The sequence below is a fragment of the Centrocercus urophasianus genome, unplaced genomic scaffold (genome assembly GCF_019232065.1).
Source record: "Centrocercus urophasianus isolate 14NV4802_14NV808 unplaced genomic scaffold, USGS_Curo_1.0 seq_240, whole genome shotgun sequence".
NCBI classification, from domain to species: Eukaryota; Metazoa; Chordata; class Aves; order Galliformes; family Phasianidae; genus Centrocercus; species Centrocercus urophasianus.
In genome coordinates, this window is record NW_024884801.1 from 3,109 (window position 1) to 20,502 (window position 17,394).

The window sequence follows — 17,394 nt, forward strand, 5'->3', positions numbered from 1 at the left end:
TGCTGACTCAGGTAGCGCAGTGAGGACCTGTGCGTTGCTCCTCGTTATCACTGTTTTCTCCTGTCCTCCCTCCGGTGTGTGCTGGAGCTTTGTGCCCAGTGGCCGTGGAGTTTGGACTGGGTGCTGGCGGGTTGCAGGGTCAGTGGGTGCTCAGCCAAGGTGCACGTGGCCGGCTGTGTGCTGGGAAAGGGTGAGCGTTTGCCCTGACCCAGGTAAAGCCATGCAGAACCTCAAGGAGCGCTCGGTCAACCGGAATGGGTTGTTCCCAAATGGGGAGTGTTGAGTTGATTCCCCTTCTTCAACTGCCCTGGGCATCTGCGTGGCAATTCCTGGTGCTGTTGTGCAAGGCGTGTTGGCACTGAAACGTACCATGTGCATGGGTGTGTGCTGCAGCACTCTGCTTTGTGGATGGGGTCCCTGGCGCTGTCGCTGTGCCCCCCGCCCCGCTCAGCAGCCTGGGTGAATGCAGCTCCTATTGCAGTGGGCAGCACTGGATGACACTCTTCCCCTTCCTCTTTTTCCCTTCAGGCACAAATTGCTTTCCTTTCGTCGTCTGTGAGCAGCTGCTTCCCATGCAAAGAGTGTGTGGAGCAGGCGCGTAGCCCCAGTGCTGGGTGCAGGGTGTGAGACCCCCGTGGTGGGAGGGGGCTTTGTCGCAGTCTGTGCACTGCACAGCACCCACTGCTGCCCTGGGGGTTCCTCAGCCCTGCAACGCTGCAGTTATGTGAGTTCCAAACAAGTTTGGGAAACGAAGCCTCAGTGCTGGGATGGAATGAGAGCGCCCAGTGCTCTGCTTTGCACCCAGTGCCGCGGTGCAGAGCTGCTGCTTTAAGGAGCGGGGTTCTGAGATGGGTGCCAGCAGGTGGCAATGTGACCAGAGGCATCGCAGGGCAAGGGTGAACCACCCAGCTGGGTGCTGCGGGCATCCCTGCCTCAGCACACGGGCAAGAACCCATCTGGCTTCCCCACCAAAGGGGTTTGGGGGGTCGTTGCAGGCTGGCTGAGCAACGTGGGGCTGTGCTGAGCTGTGCCTATGGCTGTGCTGAACACTGTGCACACAGAGGCTGCGCCCAGGGACAGAAGTGCTGTGACCCACTGGAGCCTCTGTGCCCATCCCTTGTCCCACGTTTGCCCCACGCCCCTCGATCCCGTTGGGACGCGGTGCTCTGGTGCCGGCCCGGTGCCCTCTGCCCACCCCCACGTCCACCCAGCTGCAAGTTTCGCTTCTGCATCTCCAGCACTGAAGGGGGAACTTGGCCAGCGAGAGCGAAACTCAGCGGCTGCAACGGTTGCACCCGCACGCAGCCCCCGCCAGCCCTCCGTGTGCCCCAGGGCCTCAGGGGACCTGCAGCTCCTACGGCCCCCCGTGCCCTCCTGGCTTTTCCCTTCCCATTTTTGGGATGAAAAGCCCGAGTGATAACAAGCTCGTTGAGCGTAATGGAGTTTCCAGCGGTGGCTCGAGCAGGGACGGCGCCTGAGGAGACCTCTGTGTTTTGTGGGTGGATGGTCTGGGGTTGGCTGTGTCAGCCCTGGAGAGGGATGGTGAGCGGATCAGCCCAGGGGGAAGTTTGGGTTTGGAACCCAAATGTTTTGTGGCCCCAGACCCGTTGCTAGAGGAAACGTGAAAAGGGGAAGGAGGGATTGTGGTTGGGCAGCTCTTCCCCTCTGCAATCTGAGCCTCCGTCTTGGCCCCTCCACCTCCCCTTGGCGTGGACTGTGCCCCCCAAGTGCTCTGTGTCCCCACGTTGGCGTGGGCTGGTGGTGACCCTGCGGATCATGGTGGCCCTGGGGACACAGTGGCACGCACAGAGCTCCCTGCAGCCGGGTTTTCCCATTTTGGTGCTAGGAAAGTGGGCGCATCTCTGCCACTAATTGGCTCCTGATTGATCTAATGAAGTGGCCGAGCATCTCGCAGCCTGCGCTGCTGCAGTGAAGCTGTCCCAGCCACCCAGCTCTGGGGGTTTGAAGAGGGGACACAAACTTTGTGCCGTGGGGCTGTGCTGCCCACATGGAGCGAAACCGCAGCTCCGGCTTCCGAACAGGAACAGATTTTTCTTGTCTGCTCAGCGTTTCTGGGTGAGCACCGGACAAAAAGATTGCTTTCTCTCTCTCCCCCTTTTCCTTCCCCTTGTTGTTTTGGTGTGTTCTTTTTTTTCACTTTGATTTGCTCCACAAGGAGGTGATGTCAGCTGCTTTAAATAAACAGCACTGGTGTTATCTCTGCCTATGGCACGCTCTGTGTGCACGGTGGCTTTTTTGCACCGGTCCGGGCTTAGCTGGGCAGTGCATGGCTGAATGCTTGGCTGCTGCTGCTGCACGCTTAGGGTGAGAGCCCTGCCCATGCATTCACACATCCTCCACCCTGCTCCCATGTGAGCGGTGACACAGCTTGGCGATGCCCTGCAAGCAGGGGGAGGCTCTGCACAGGCACGGGTGAGCCGTGCGGCCGGTGGGGTTTGGTGCAGCCATGGGTGCTGTGGTCCCGTTGATGCTCGTCGCCCGCCACTCTCCTCTGCTGTGGGTGATGCTGGGGTTTGCAGCACTTGCACCCCGACAGTTTGCAGCAGTTATGTTCTGACAGTGCAGCTTGCAAGCCTTGGGTTGGCAGCTGAAAGCAGAAGCACGGGTCGCACTGCTGCGTGCCCTGGATGCGCAAGGTGCAAGGTGTCCTGTGGTTTTTCTGCCTGCTCCCTTGCTTTGCAGGGCACGGCTCCTTTTGTGCGTGAGGAAGTCGAGGGCTGTCCCTTATGGGCCTTCTGTTTGACCAGCAGGTTGCTCTGGCCATTACAACAGGTGCAAGAGGGAGAGAAAAGCTGAAGCTCCCCATCTTCGATGCTCTCCGGTCACAGAGCTGGGATGTGCCTGAGGCTGACAGAAGGTGTGGGATAAATGCACGCAGCTGCTGGAAGGCACCATTACTGTGGGGCCACAACGGGTGCCCTTCGCCCCCGACCCCAGCCATGTGCTCCTTGGTCCAGCTTTGTTCAGGCTGAGTTTTGTAATGTCAGGAAATGAGCTGGCTGTGGGAGGGGAGGCAGTGGGAGCAGAAGGCTGCTTTGTGGTCGGAATGGAGGATGCCGGAAGGCTGAGCGCAATTCCTCCCTTGGGTGAGACTGCAGCTCGGCTTGGAGCGGGTGCACAGCACCTTTGGGGTCCCTCTCTGTGCCTCAGTTTCCCCTTAGTGGCTCTCTGGTGCTGGGACAGTGCTGGTAAATGAGCATCTTGCATGGCTCAGCTTAGAGCATCCGTGTGTTGGTGCTGTTCTGGTTGTGCAGGGGCCTCTGCGTGTTTGCACCTGGAGCCTCATCCCACCTGCAGACACCAGGCTCTGAGCTGGGGTTGGTCTAGTCTTGAATGTGGAGGTTGGTGGCCCAGCATGTGGCATTGGCTTGATGATCCTTGAGGTCCCTTCCAACCCTGGCCATTCTGTGGGGCTGGAGGCTGCCCCACATGTGGATGTGGAATGCACGGACCCCAACCCTGGGGTCTCTGCTTACCCTGGGCTCTTTGCTTGCTGCCTGCTTCCCTCCAGCTCACAGCCATTCCCTTTTTTTGCAGCTCGATGCTCGGTAGCAGACACTGAAGCTGCAGGTGTCTGCATTGCAGGTACGACTGCTCCCAAGCATCCCCATGCACCAGCACGGCCCTGGCTGTTCCCCACATCCCAAGGCAGCAAACAGCAAATGGGCACAGAGCAAAGCAGAGAAACCAGGGCAGCCGGGGACAACTCGTCCCTGAGTGGATGAGACCTGTGGCCATAGCGCTGTTATTTTGTCCCCAGGAATAAGGACGTTGTGGTTCAGCGAGGTCTCAGCGCGTTCTCCCTTTCCTGACCTTCTCTGCCTGTTTATTGCTGTTACAGTAAATGTTTTCATCTCTCCTGTCTGTAATGCACTTGCGGTAGGGGCTGCGCCTCGTCCCCGTTTGATGCGGGATCTTTGGTTTCGTGTAATGGATATTCCTCCTATTGATTTCGATAGCAGATACAGAAAGATTTTAAAAATAATCTGCTCCTAGCTCCTGGAAGGAGGGGGGCTCTTCTCTCTCTGCCTGACAAGCACTTTGCTGCGTTCTGATGGCTTTTTAGTGCCGGAGAGGGGCAGGGCACGGGTGATCTATTTGAGGCTTGGAGATGGGAAGTGATGGCCGTTTCCCTGCAAGGTCAGGAGCAAGGACTTCTGGAGACCTGCTCTGCTGCCCTGAATCTGGAACAGCACCATAGGCTGCGCTGTTGCAGTCTGCACTGGTGCTGCACCAGCGCTGCGTTTCGGTCAGCTCGGTGGGCAGTTTGGGTTTCCAGCCTCTCTCTGCCCAAACACATCTGGTGCAGGAGCTGTTCTAAGGGCTGTGACCTTAATTGAATCAACTCCTTCATGTCCTGGAGACAGCTGTGTCATCTCCTGCAGCCGTGCTGGGTAATCACGTGCCCCTTACCACGTGCACAGAGCTGCAGGGTCTGTGCCAGCCTGCCTTTCTCCATGGGATTTTGCAGCAGAAGTCTGCTTTCCCTCCGACAAGGAAAAGACCTGAGGTCACTCTGTCTGCTCCTTGGCCGTCTTGGGCATTGCATCACATTCTTTTTATAATCATCAGAGTTTGCATTCCGACGCAGACCTGGGCATGCCGGGATCCCACCGTGCTGCACGCCGGAGCGCCCGCAGACACAGCCGGGCTGCAGCCAGCCTGTCTCCTTGAAGCCCCACTCACTCTTTCCACCAGAGAGATAAAATTAGCAGCTGCTTTTTTTTTCCTTGTTGTTTTTTTTGTTGTTGTTTCACCACGGGAGTTGCTTCAAACCCTGCCAGCCCAACTGGGTTCCCTTTCGTTGCCCCTCGCTGCACTCCCTGGTTCCTTTCTCCCTATGTTTTCGTTGTTGCTCTACACACGGATGCTTTCCTCACCCCCCCTCCCTTATTATTTTTTTTTATTTCCACGTTTTCTTGTAAAATTAATATTTCCCTTTTTCCATCCCTCTCCATTGAAAGCAGGGTTTGGAGCCAAACAACGGCTCTGATCCCTCTGTCCAGAGCACAGAGCCCTTATCTATTGCTGCCCTCCTGCCTGCTGCTGGGAGGGGGGGGTTCCACTGAGCTCCCATTGCTCCAATGCACATTTATGGTACGACTGTGCCTCCCTTTGTGTCTGTGGTTGAGTTGCAGAGGGGGTCAGCTGCACAAGAAGGGAGAAACTGAGGCACAGCAGGGATGTGGCTCACCTGCAGGGTCAGAGAGCCGGGATTTCCTCCTCTTGAGATAAAAACAAACACAGGAGGAGGCAGCAAGCGCGCTCAGATCTCAAGCATGGCATCATAGAAGGAATAAAACCCAGCCCAGGCACCATTGTGGCACCGTGGATGCTCTGCATTCTGTGGGGCACGGAGCAATTGCTCGTTTGGTTCCACCCCCCCCCCTCCATGTGGCCCCATGCTGGTGACTGGTGGCAAGCGGTGGCCGTCCCACTGCGGCCCTGCAGCAGGATCTGCTAAAGCAAACAGGAAGCCGAGCAGGGAGCAGCCCACCTTATTGACTTGCTTGTTTACTGTGGTTCCTCTGAGGTCAGTGCTGGGGTTTTAACACCCTCCTGCTCGTTTCGGCAGCCTGGGGGGGAGCAGGGTGAGAGCGGGGCTCTTGGTTTCCTCCAAGTGGAGGCAGGGGATGGAGGTACGGCCAGGAGCTGCGCCCTGCAGGGTGTGCAGGGGATGCTCGGGTGTGGGGCTGCTCAGGTTGTGCAGATGTGGAGGTGCAGGGATGTTCGGGTGATGGGGTTCTTAGCTGCAGGGATGCTTAAACACAGAGGTGCTGAGGGAAGTGCTGTGCCCACATGCATTGCTGCCTCTGGGGAGGGATCTTGGGTGGGTGCAGCTGCTTCGCAAGAAGCCTCAGCCATCCTGGCCTGAGCTTCTGCAGGGTTTTCACTGCTCTGAGGCCGGCACTGCTGTGATCTTGGACAGGCCTGTGTTAGAGCTGATAATACTTCTGCTCGTGCCGGTAATCCTTTTAATATCCACTTCTGTGAAAGCTTCGGTGCAAAGCCTGCAGGGAGGAGGAGGACGGCATCGTTTTAGGCATCGGTTCTGTTCTTCCCTTGCAGCACGCTGTACAAGTGCACTGCCCTCAGAAGAGGACGCAGATGGGGTTAAAGCTGCCCTTGGCAGCGTGGCTGTGCTAATGGGAAACATGCTGCAGTGGCATCGACGCGGCCGCTTGCACCTTGGTTTGATTTGGGCTTTTCCACTGTGGCTGTGCTCTCTGGTTGCAGGCTGCAGTGCTGGTGCCTCCCTATGGAAAGTGCTGCACGTGGGCCTCGTTGCCTTTATTAAAAACAAAACAAAAACAGCATTGTTTGGTGGAAAGCTTCCAGCTGCTTGGCTGAGGAGCAAATTTTTTGGGGGGTAGAAGCTGTCCAGGATGTGAAGGGATGGATGAGCAGCGCGGGATGGGGTTCGTGGAGGTTCCCCCGGGTGAAACCCACCACCAGAGCACTGGGGGAAACCCAGCTCCGCCGATGGGGAGGACAAATGTTCCTGCTGGGTGTGATCTGCCCTCCTCCCGCTGCATTGCAGGGCCCCACTGTGGTGTCGGGTGGGGAGATCTGCAGGCAGCATTTGTCCCTTTGGGGCTCGGTGCATTTTGGGGTTTTTCAAGCTCTGGGAGCAGAGCTGTGGGTCCCTGCCTTATCCTTAGAGAGGGGCTGACACTCTCATATGGGGTGATGCCTGATGCTTACCCTAACCATAGTTCCCCATCCATCCTCCCTTTCCACCCCACCAAACCTCCCTTCCCACCCCCATCCATTCCTCCCTTCCCACCCCCATCCATCCCCTTACCTCCCCAGTAGCCCCACGCTGAGTTTTGCCATCAGGACCTGCTTTACTTTTGCTCCTGCTGTCAACGGGTTCAATCTGACAGCCTCCCCGTTTCCATCTGGGCTGGGAGCACAGGATCCATCCCCGAATTCAGCTCCCTCCTTCTCTCCCGTTTTTAATGAGTCAACCTCTCATCTGTCATATTAAACCTCCTCATTACCAGGTATCTAAATTTTGCTCTGACAATAGTGACAGGGGAAGCTGCGATATCATTGCCGCAGCGCGCGGCTCCGGGGAGCTGGCAGGTGGTTATTTCATGCCCTGCAGGGAGCCGTGGGGGTGGGCGACAGAGCCAGATAATGGGCTCTTGCTTCCCATCGTTTAGAAAACTGTACTTAGTACAGGGGAAAAATCATCCCAGTTCTGAGGCTGCTTACGGGGTGGGGGGGGGAGGAGGCGAGGTGTTGGGATGCTCCCATGTGGGAAACGGGCAGCGCTGTGGCGGTGGGTGACTGGGGGGGGGGGGGGGGGGAGGGTATGGGATGCTGTCATGCAGGAGATGGGCAGTGCTGTGGTGGTGGGTGTGTGGGGTGGTGGGGGTGTCCAAGGGATGTCCTCTCTCCCAGCAGGGTTGGATTCTGAATGAGGATGCTGCTGCCACCAGGGCTGCCGCTCAGGATTGCGGTGAAGCCCATTATTGTGGGCAGCTTTGGGGGTCACTTCAGTAAAGTGCTGCCTGGCACCTCTGCTCTGCAGCCCTCTGGTTGCTGATTTCCCCAAAGCCTTTCACCCCCCCCCCCCCCCCTTAATTCAACACACGAGTATCGGTGCTCCAGCATCGCTGCAGGGCTGTGCTTTCCTCCCCAGGCTCGGCCGTTCTTGGCACAACCCGTGGTTTTGTTACAGCTCAGCAGAGCTGGCAGCGCAGTTGGCATCTGCTTTCCTCCAGAGAATGCCTGAATCTGGGTCAGGAATGTTTCTACCTTCAAATTCCTCAGGGGTTCGGCTGAATCTGGCCCAGATTCTGCTCTCTGGAGCCTCCCGTGGTGATACCTGTGGCTGTGGGATGCATCCAACGGGAGCCAGGTATCCACCAGAGTGCATTGCCCAGCACTTTGCTGCACAAAGCTGGTGCCAGCTGCAGAGACCCGTGCTGCTGCACCTGCTCCATGAGCAGGATCTGTCCCCAGGAGGGCTGGGGCCGACCGTGCAGCTGTGCATCCCAGCCAGGTTCACACCAGAGCAACGCGCTTCAGCCGCTTTTTTCTCCCCTCCCCCGTGTGCATCTGGAGACTCTGCACAGGAACCCAGATAACATCATCCTGAAACCAGAATAGAAGCTCTGGAGGGGACACGAGTGCGTTTGTGTGGTTTTGATCTCGGTTTGGAGATAAAGAGGTGCTAAACAACGCTGAGTGGGTGAGCTAGCCCTTCGCCTGGCGCACGCAGCCTCTGCCATCCGTGCTACCAAAGCTGTGGCTGCTCTCCCGTCCCGCGGCGCTGCACGTCCCTGTTTCTGCAGACCCTGTCCCCCAGGTTGCCATCCTGGGTGGGATGTGATGGTTCGCTGGGATGGCAGTGGGTGCAGAGCTGTGATGGCTCGGAGGGGTGACAGTGGCACGGTGATGGAGAGCGCAGGGGGGTGATGGCAGGCATGGGGGAGATGGCAGTGGTTGATGTGGAGTACGGCGTAGAGCAGAGACAGTGCAGGAGGAAGAGGAAGAACGGCGCCCAGCAGCATGGGCGCTGTGGCTGAATGAATCAGGGGGTTGTTTTCCACCCTCCTCAGGAGGAGGAAGCTGGTCCTGTGTGTCCTGAAAGCGGCAATGAGGAAACGAAAAGTCCTTGGTGTCGGTGCAGAGGATATGTCAAAAACAACAATTAAGTCACAACAGGGAGGTCTGGCCGTCAGCGAGAGAGGAAACAGGAAGGCAAGAACTAGAGCAGGTTCAAGAGGTGACCGGAGCTGGCTCCGTATCCTTGAGAGGAGGAAGTCCAGGCCTCGTGGTGAGACAGATGTGTGGCACTGTGGAGTTGGGAACCTTGGCTGTGCAGTGGATTTTGGCCATGGGAGAACCTGAGTCTGTGCAGGTGCTGATGGTGTTGCAGATCCGGGGCTCGGGATCCCTTCTCCTGGTGGAAGCCCATGAAACCCTAACACCCAGGTTGGTGCTGGGTGCCTGCGGAGCATCTCTGTGCACCCACCTGGGGGAGTTCATACCTTGGGACGTGCAGCTCTGCACTCACTGCCTCTTTGCAGCAAATCCTTCATTCCTCCTGCACTGCAGCAGGTGGGAAACGCCACAGCTTCTCTCCCTTTAATTTAGGATTTTCTGCACCGCTCTCAGCCGTTCTCCCATCCACCTCCTCCGCACGATGAGCAGCGCAGGTCCTTTTGGCACCTTGTCAGGGGAGGGCTTTCCTTTTTCCCTTCTTTTTCCTTTCCTTCTTTTCCCTCTTCTTCCCTTCCTTCTTTTCCTCCTTTTTTCCCCCTCCTTCCTTCCCAACTCTCTGCCTTTCCATCTCCCCACCCTTGTGCCCTCTTCCCTGCACCAGCTTAGGGAGGATTTTGCTAAACCCAGGTGCCTCAAAATTAAGATCTGGACTCCCAAACAGCACCCCTTTACTTTTATTTTCCGTGAAGCCCTCCAAATTTTGCAGTCCCTTTTCATGCCACGCTGGGCTCTGCACTGATGCCCACAAACAGGCTGGAAAGTGCAGAGCCATGCGGAGGCTGCGCTTGAAATACAAACACTTTGTTGTTGTTGGTTGGAAAGAATATATTTACTGCTTTTATTTGCCTTCCTCTCCCTCGGTCTTTGGGATCCACAGGTTTTGATCTCTCCAGCTGCGCTGTCAGTGTTTGGTTTATTTGGAGCTGGTGCTGTGCTGAGATCACAGGTGGGGCTGCAGGAGAGGACAGCTTCATCGTGTCAGCTTGGAGGGGGGGAGGCGTGCATGGAGCTGGCTTTGGTGAGCAGGCAGCAAAAAGGAGATGCTATGAAAGGGCGTTAAAAACAGCAAACGGGCAACAGAAAGTGGATGTGAAGCTCCCAGTGCCTCTCTGTGCGAAACGTGGGTCTGTGCAATGGGAAAGGGAGCAGTTTTGGAACGGTGCAAAGGGTCCCACGCAGCACTGGGGTAAGATCATTTAGCAACAGGTAAAACAGATCGGGAATAAATATATATAGCCAGTCAGGAACCCAGAAATAAGGGCTTGGAGGAGAGCAGCTCTCTGCCTGCCAGCACTGAGAGCTGTGGACTCAGCACCCCCAAATTCCTTGTTTTGTGCAAACATCTCCCAGCTGAGAGCCTCCTTTTCTTCTCATCCCTTCCCCTATTTGCAAACTGCTAACTCTGCTCCCTCCCTCGTCTACCCAATTTAAAGCAATTTACTCGGAGCCAGAGTTGAATTACTCAGCACAGAGTTAACCAGCACCTGCTTGGAGTTAATTGGCATGTGTGTTAATTGCTCTGCCAGAGTCATCCTTGTGAGAAGCACATGAGGGGTGCTGGAGTGGGGGGCGAAGTGGAGTGGGATGATTCCTTTTGCTGGGGCTGCAGAGATTCTCCATTGTCTCGTAAGGGTTGGGCTTTGCCTTTCTGCCACTGTGACATGCTGGGGTGTTGTATCAGCTTGGGGAGATGGGCTGCTTGTAGCAGGGTGGGGATGGGGATGTGGGTGCTTTATTGCAGGTGCTGAGCAGAAAGTGGAGTCTGGGGGGGGGGGTGGACGGTGAGATTTGTGAAACAGCCACCTGGTCAGGAAGCCAGAAAGAATACCTGGCTTTAAAATACATTGGGGAAGGGTGGGGGATGCTCCAACAGCCCCAAAACCTCAGCTAAAACACCAGGAGAGAAAAGGGCTGGGGGAAGGGAATCTGTGTTGATGCAGCTGGGCTTTGCTTGCAGCTCAGCAAGGGAAACGTGGTTTAGTGCCCAAGGAAGGGCTGAGCTGGGCTTTGCTCATCTGCAAACCCTTTGGAAGTGTGGTGAAGCTCTTCCACATCCTGGGAAGAAGTTCCCCAAATGGATGAGGTTAAAATAATGCTTCCTTTCGCTCGGCTTGGGTTTATAGCCTGTGTTCTCCAGTGCTAATTGCTGCTGCTGGGGATGCCTGCTGTCAGGGTTGGATGGCCGATGTGTTGTCACCCTTTGGGAGGGTTTCCTTCTCCCAAGTGCTGCAGCAACAGGGGAGGCATCAGCATGCTGCCCTTGCTCTGGATGCAGAGCTGCTGCTCGGTGCTGAGGATGGGAACGGTGCGTTGGCAGCCACGTTGCAGAAGTGCCACCTCCAAGGGGAAAAGCTGCAAAGGAAGCCTTGCAGAAAGTTCTTCCTCCTCCCACTTTTCTCTGTGCGTGCAAAACCCTCGTGGCTCCCAGCTTGCTCCTGCACAGGCTGGTGCAGGTGGGAATGGGGAGCAGAACCTGGCAGCGTCTCTGTTGCACTGCTGCTTGGCTGGGAGGGGATGCACGCAGCAGTTTGGGTAAACGATGATCAACAAATGCAATCTCAGCGTGCTTGTCCTTGCACTGATCTTTCCTGTTGGGATTTATTGGGGAAAAAGAAAAGGCTTTCTATTGTCCTTCACCTCTCTGGGCTTCTGAATGCTTGGCTGCTCCACGGAGCCAACACTGGGTGATGAGAGGGGGGGATCATCCTCTTCCCCTTCCAGTGCTCGAATCCGCTCTGATATCGCCGGGTGCAGTGCAGGATGAATAACTGTGCCAAAAAAATAAATAGGGCGAGTGAGTCACAGAGCTCTGAACCCTGACAAATGAAGTGGGAGGGGAGAAGGGGGGGGGGGGGGGAAACAACTGGGGCTGGGCTGGCGAAGGATGGGGCGAGGGTCCCTGGAGGGTGGCTGTGGGAGAGGAGAGGAGCTCAGGTTTTGGGTGCTGGGAGAAGGAGGAGGTTCTCTCTGGTCGCATCGCTTGTGAGCAGCCTGAGAGCTCGGTGCTGCCAAGTGGAGGCAGATAGGGAGCTATTCTGGGACTGGCGTTTCCCTCAGCCTGAGCCTTGGCACGGGGCACCCTTGTGTTAAGTGCGACGTTATCACTGCCCTTATTCAGCCACTCGAAGAAAGAACATGGAGAAAAACAGAGGGGAAAGGCACTCGGTGCCTCTGCTGCCCCATCCCACCCATTTGCACTGGGAAATGGGGCTGGGGGTGCTGTGTTTCATGGGGTGCCCTGACCCAGCTTCCTTCCCTGTCCTCCTTCGCCCTGCCCCTAAGAATTAGGTTTCTGTGCCTGGTTATACGGGCATATTTCTTTCTTTACTTCGAGTAATCAAATAAAGACATTTTAAAATTCAACATTGGAGATGTATGCAGGAACTGGAGATGGATTTAAATTGCCTGAGCTAATCACCAGCTGCTTGTGGCGTTATTAAGAGGGGGAGAAAAAAACAAGTCATCACATCCTGGGAGGATGGTAGCGATGGCATGCTGGGGGGGTTCCCTAAAATTGGGAGGGATGGGATGCCCCTCAAAACCGTGGGCTTGGATTTCACCTCTGCCTCTGTCCCTGCAGGTTTCTGATGGCTCAGCCCCACTGGACTCGCCGGAGGGTGCCATGAACTGAGCGTCCAGCTCCTTTTCGTTTGGTTTCCCTTGGTTCTTCATCGCTCCCTCTCCATCCCCTCCTCCCCCCCAAACATTTTTCATGAGAACATTTTAAAAGGGGGCTCCTCTCGCGCTCCCCCGGGTGACGCTGTGCTGCTGCGGTGAGGATCTCCTGAGAAGATGGGGAGGAAAAAGATCCAGATCCAGCGGATCACCGATGAGCGGAACCGGCAGGTGAGTCCCCCTCCCCCCCCCTCCAGCTACCAATTTTCACACGTTTTGAGGCTCTCATTAACTCCCCACTTGCATCCCTTTTGGGCCAAGCTCTGCTTTTCTCCTCCAGCCCATAATGCTAAGCCATAGAGGCTGGGTTCAGGCTGCTCGCAGCAGATGCCCCAAGCCCAGCAGACCGCCCTGTTTTCCTCCACCAAGCGCAGAGCTGCTCACACCTAAGCCCTTCCTAGAAGAAAGCATCCTCCCCCCTTAGCTGCCACTTCTCTTCCCTTGCAAAAAACGTATTTCGTTTGACATTTTCCACCAGGCTTTTTCCAATAAGAAACAACCACAACAAGGATCCATTTTTTCTGAACGCTAGCAACCCAAAGGAATTTTAATTCTTTTCAATGGAGCGCTAACTTGTGGCCAGGGCTTTTTCCTCCTCGTGCCAGGTTTTCACTGCACTGACACGGAGCTGTTGACACGTGTGCATGTGTGTACATGCATGGGTAAACGCATCCATGCATCTCACAGGGAAAAAGAAAAGTCATTTCTCCCTCATTTTCATCTTGCTGAGTCCAAGCTGCAGAGTGGCAGCGCTTTGCTGGAGCAGCTTTGCTCTGTGGTTGCTCCACTATTGTGTTTCCTGAGGACGTGGAGGACATCCAGTGCGTGTCCTGCTGCACTTTTCTACTGCTTTTTAATTTGTCCTCCAGGAAAAACAAACTATGCTGTCTATCCCTAATGCTTGAGAAGTGGCAGATAGCAGAACGTGCTGAACCGTCCTACTGCTCCTCAGTCGAACAATAGAAAATGGCAGATTTTCTTCATTATTTGGTGATTAGGGGATAGGATGGCGTGAAGTGTCTTTGCTAATGACTCCGAAAGCTCGTGGCACTGCTCGTTTCCGTGGCAAGCAGCAAGCAGGGCTTTTGGGCTTGGTAAAGCAGCTGGGGTGTGCTTGCTGGGGATGTGCAGGGGAGTGTGGTGCTGCACGCACGCAGCCAGCCCTGTTTGGAGCTGCAGCAAATGGAAAATCTGTGGTCATGCTGGAGCCGGTGGCACAGCCCAGCACTGTTGTGTAAAGCCTTCGGGATGGGAAAGCAGCATCTTGCTGCCAGCACCGGCAGCCAAAGCAGCAGGAGGCGTTTGGGGCTGTGGTGTGGGGGTCTGCAGCCCTTTCCCACAGTCTCAGATGTGCAGTGAGCCTCAGGTCCCTGGGCTGGTTGCCTTGCTCCAACTCGCTGCTCTCCTGCTGCTGCTGCAGGCGGATATTCTGTCTGGAGATGGGAATATTGTGGCTGGGGGATGCTGGAAACGGGGGGTCACCCGCAGAGCCTCCCTGCTGTGGCTGCGCTCTCCTGGTCCAGCAACAGTCATCCTTAGGGAGCGGGGAGCGCAAGTCTGTGTGGAGGGGACTGGGATTACAGCAGAAGCCAAACCCAGGGGAGGAAAGCAAGTAAGAGTCTCTAATGTCATTAGGGGAATTACTGGAGAGGATTTGCCAGAACAGATCAGACCATCAGTCCTTCAGGGCCAGGCTGCTGACTCTGGCAATGACCAATATGGTCTGCATCAGGGGAAAGGCAAAAATCCCCTGGTAGTGTAGGGCTGTGTGGGGCAGTAATTCCTTCCTGACCCCTTTGGTGATCGGCTTATGCCCTGAAGCATGAGATTTGATTACCCTCTTAGACTTAGAAGGTTAATTCTTTGAGATGGGGCGCGTGCCCACGTGCATCTCAGCCCCTTTGCGTGGCGCAGTGGGGTTTGGTGTTTCCCTGCCCTGTAGCTGCTGGATGTGTAGGGCACACGTAGCTCTGATGCTTTTGGGGCAGGGCTGGTTAAAGGGCAGATGTGTGCTTTTCTCTGCAAGGAGAGCTGTGGGCACCAAGAAAAAGGATTGCTTCTGTGCCGTGCCCCTGGGGAGGAAACATCTCCTTCTTCTCAGAGGGATGGGGATCCTTTGGTGCTTTGGTCTGCATGTCACCGCTCAGCTTGCTGTTTCATTCTGGACAGGTGACCTCAGAGCTGAGGGGATCCTGAGAAGTTCAGGGCAGCCCCGAGCACTCGGTGGTTTCGGGTCCCTGGGTGCCCGCTGGCCACGTGAGCTTGCATTTGGAGCTGGGGCGAGTGATGCACGTGGCGGAGAGCAGCGGGTGAGGTGATTAGAGCCCAATCTCGTTACTGCTTAATCATCTTCAGGAGATGGCTGGGAGGGATGAGATGTGCTCCAGCTCCAGCAGCAGGGATGGGGAGGCATGGGCTGTGCCCTCACAGGTCACTGGGTGCCTGCTGGGCTGTGGCGACGATGCCTTGGGAAGCTCAGGCTCAGCTCCTGTGGCACTGCTGAGCCAAAGTCTCATCAAGCTCCTGCCTCCACACCTCGGGCTGGAGCTGCTCGGCTTCAAGATCAATGCTGTGACTGTGGTCCTAAGTGGGATTGAGCCCTACCTTGCATGCAGGCAGCAAGGGAGCAGCCTTCCAGCACTGCAGGGTGTCACAGCTGGTCGCTGCCTGTGCCCCAGCACGCTGCTTCACACACACTTGAAGCAGTGCGGGAGCCTCCCCTCCCTGCTTTCCTATTCCTTTCCTCTTGCTTTTTGTTAAGAGAGCAAGTGTTGCACCTTTCCCCTTTTGGGGGTTCAGGGGCATTTTGCAGATGCTTAGAGCATCCATGGGTGCTGTGAGTGGGATGAGGAGCCCCAAACCAGCCCCTCCAGCCGGCTGCATCCTGGTGGGTGTTGGTGCAGACTGGGAATCACTTGGGTTTGGAGCCTGCACCCTGCCCTGGCCACGGCCACCTCCTGTTGCACAACTCTCCCTCGGTGAGATGTTCAGTGCTCATGCAAGGTACCAGGAGAGCAGGAAACAGTGCTGGCAGGTGGAACACGCAGCTCTCTGACTTCTGGGGCACAAAACTGCACTTCACACCTGTGCTTTCCAGGCTAGGGCCAGGTGACATCCAGGCTGCTGTGATGAGCTAGGAAGAGCTCTGCACTGCGAGAACATTCAACTTCAAACCCCCCCCAGCAACCCGCAGCCCCTGAACAGATGGTAGCTCTGCTGGGGATTTTGCTGAAATTTATTTTCTCTTGATTTGGCAATATGCAATTTCCAATGCTGATAATCATCTCTGCGCTTGTGAAGTGTCTGCCTTGCGAGCCCAAAAATAGGCATCAGCACAAATCTGTTGGGCCATGCAGGAGAGGGAGGTGGGAGAAGAGAGCTTGGGATTGTTGTCCACTTGGGGAAGCTGAGTACAAGAGGTGTCCTCCTGCTGTTACTTTCTTTTGGCTTCTCCTCCAGTGTTCATCCCAAATCCCTTCTGCTTGCTTCCAGGTGACCTTCACCAAGCGCAAGTTCGGCTTGATGAAGAAAGCCTACGAGCTGAGCGTGCTGTGCGACTGCGAGATCGCCCTGATCATTTTCAACCACTCCAACAAGCTGTTCCAGTATGCCAGCACCGACATGGACAAGGTGCTGCTCAAATACACCGAGTACAACGAGCCCCACGAGAGCCGGACCAATGCGGACATCATTGAGGTGAGGCCACATCCACGTCCCACTGTAGCAGGGCTGGGGCGGGGAGGAGGCTGAGCAGAATCTGAAGGGAACGAGGAGACCTCCAGGCTGATTTGGCATCTATTTTATTGGTCAAATTTCGGTGCTGTTGGAAGCCATCTGGAGTGACGTGCCGGTTTACTGCTGTGAAATGGAGGTGCAGCGTGGCTTTTTGGGGATTTTCTGGGTAAATCAGGTTGGGTTTCGGAAGCATCTCCCAGAGCTGCAGCCGGCCCTGTGAACTGTGTCATTTGTACACAGTGGGGCTCCAGGAGGGCAGTAGCAGCTGACACCAAGTGTCATTGGCTGGGGAGGCCTTTGAGTGCCTCTCCTCTGACCTCTGCTCAAAGCACAGCCTGCCTCCCACTGGGTTGATGGAGTTGCCTTTAGTGAATCCTATCTGACCCAGCTCTGTGGTAGGGATGATGAGGGCATAGCATCCAGCCCTTGCTGAGGCTGGCGACACCCACAGCTCCCTCCAAACCAGCAGCCTTGTTCTCAGACACCCCACTCCGGCCATCCCCACTGCATCCTCCTTGTTCCCATGTACCGTTCTGGAGCACAGGATGCTCTCTAAGCTCCCCAGCCACATCGTGGCGATGATGTGACAGAACCACGCGTGTGTCACTCAGCAGCTGCAAGCTGTGTGTGGGCAGCTCCCTTTACGCATGGGCAAATTCAGACAAACGCGAGGGCTGCCTGGGTAATTATTGACATTATGGGCGGGCATCAATTAGCACCGGTGGAACCGTTAGTCACTTTGGGGCTTGCGTGGCGAGGATGCTGCAGACCGTCCTCTCCTGCCACTTGGACCTGCGATTTGTGCCTTTGAAGCCCTCCGGTGCAATTCAGCCACCTCAGGCAGTGAGCTCAGGCTTTGATTTCATCAAGAAAAAACCAGGCAATCCCACAACCTAGCTCAAAAAATCTGGCTTTTTTTGGGTTCTTTGGTTGTTTTCGTTTTTTTTCCACCTCTCTGAAGCATTTCTTTGTGAGCGCTTTGAACCAGCGTCCGCTGCGCTCCTCCTCAGCACCGAGCAGCCAACAAGCAGCTGTCTGTTGACCTTCCTAATTGTTCAGAATGCTCTTTCTGGATGTTATTTGAAGCACTGGTAGTAGCCTTATCCTGGGAACAGCAGGGCCTCGTGCACTTCAGTTGCTGCATTTCACAGCCACGGTTCCCTGCCTCGCTCGTCGATGCAACCTTGCCCAGCCTCCCCAGGATGCTCATACTGGAGCTCGCAG

General features: G+C 55.9%; 1 protein-coding gene across 5 annotated transcripts in view; it reads left to right on the forward strand.

The window, feature by feature from the left end:
• The window catches only part of MEF2D (myocyte enhancer factor 2D), a 39,255-nt gene that overhangs the window by 2,914 nt on the left and 18,947 nt on the right, over positions 1–17,394 (forward strand). For all 5 annotated transcript variants that reach the window (XM_042825496.1, XM_042825499.1, XM_042825500.1 and 2 more), the window contains exons 3-4: positions 12,341–12,606; positions 15,928–16,131. In XM_042825496.1, the coding sequence (XP_042681430.1) occupies positions 12,553–12,606; positions 15,928–16,131 (258 nt within the window). In that variant the 5' untranslated portion in view covers positions 12,341–12,552. The remainder of the gene's footprint in view (positions 1–12,340; positions 12,607–15,927; positions 16,132–17,394) is intronic.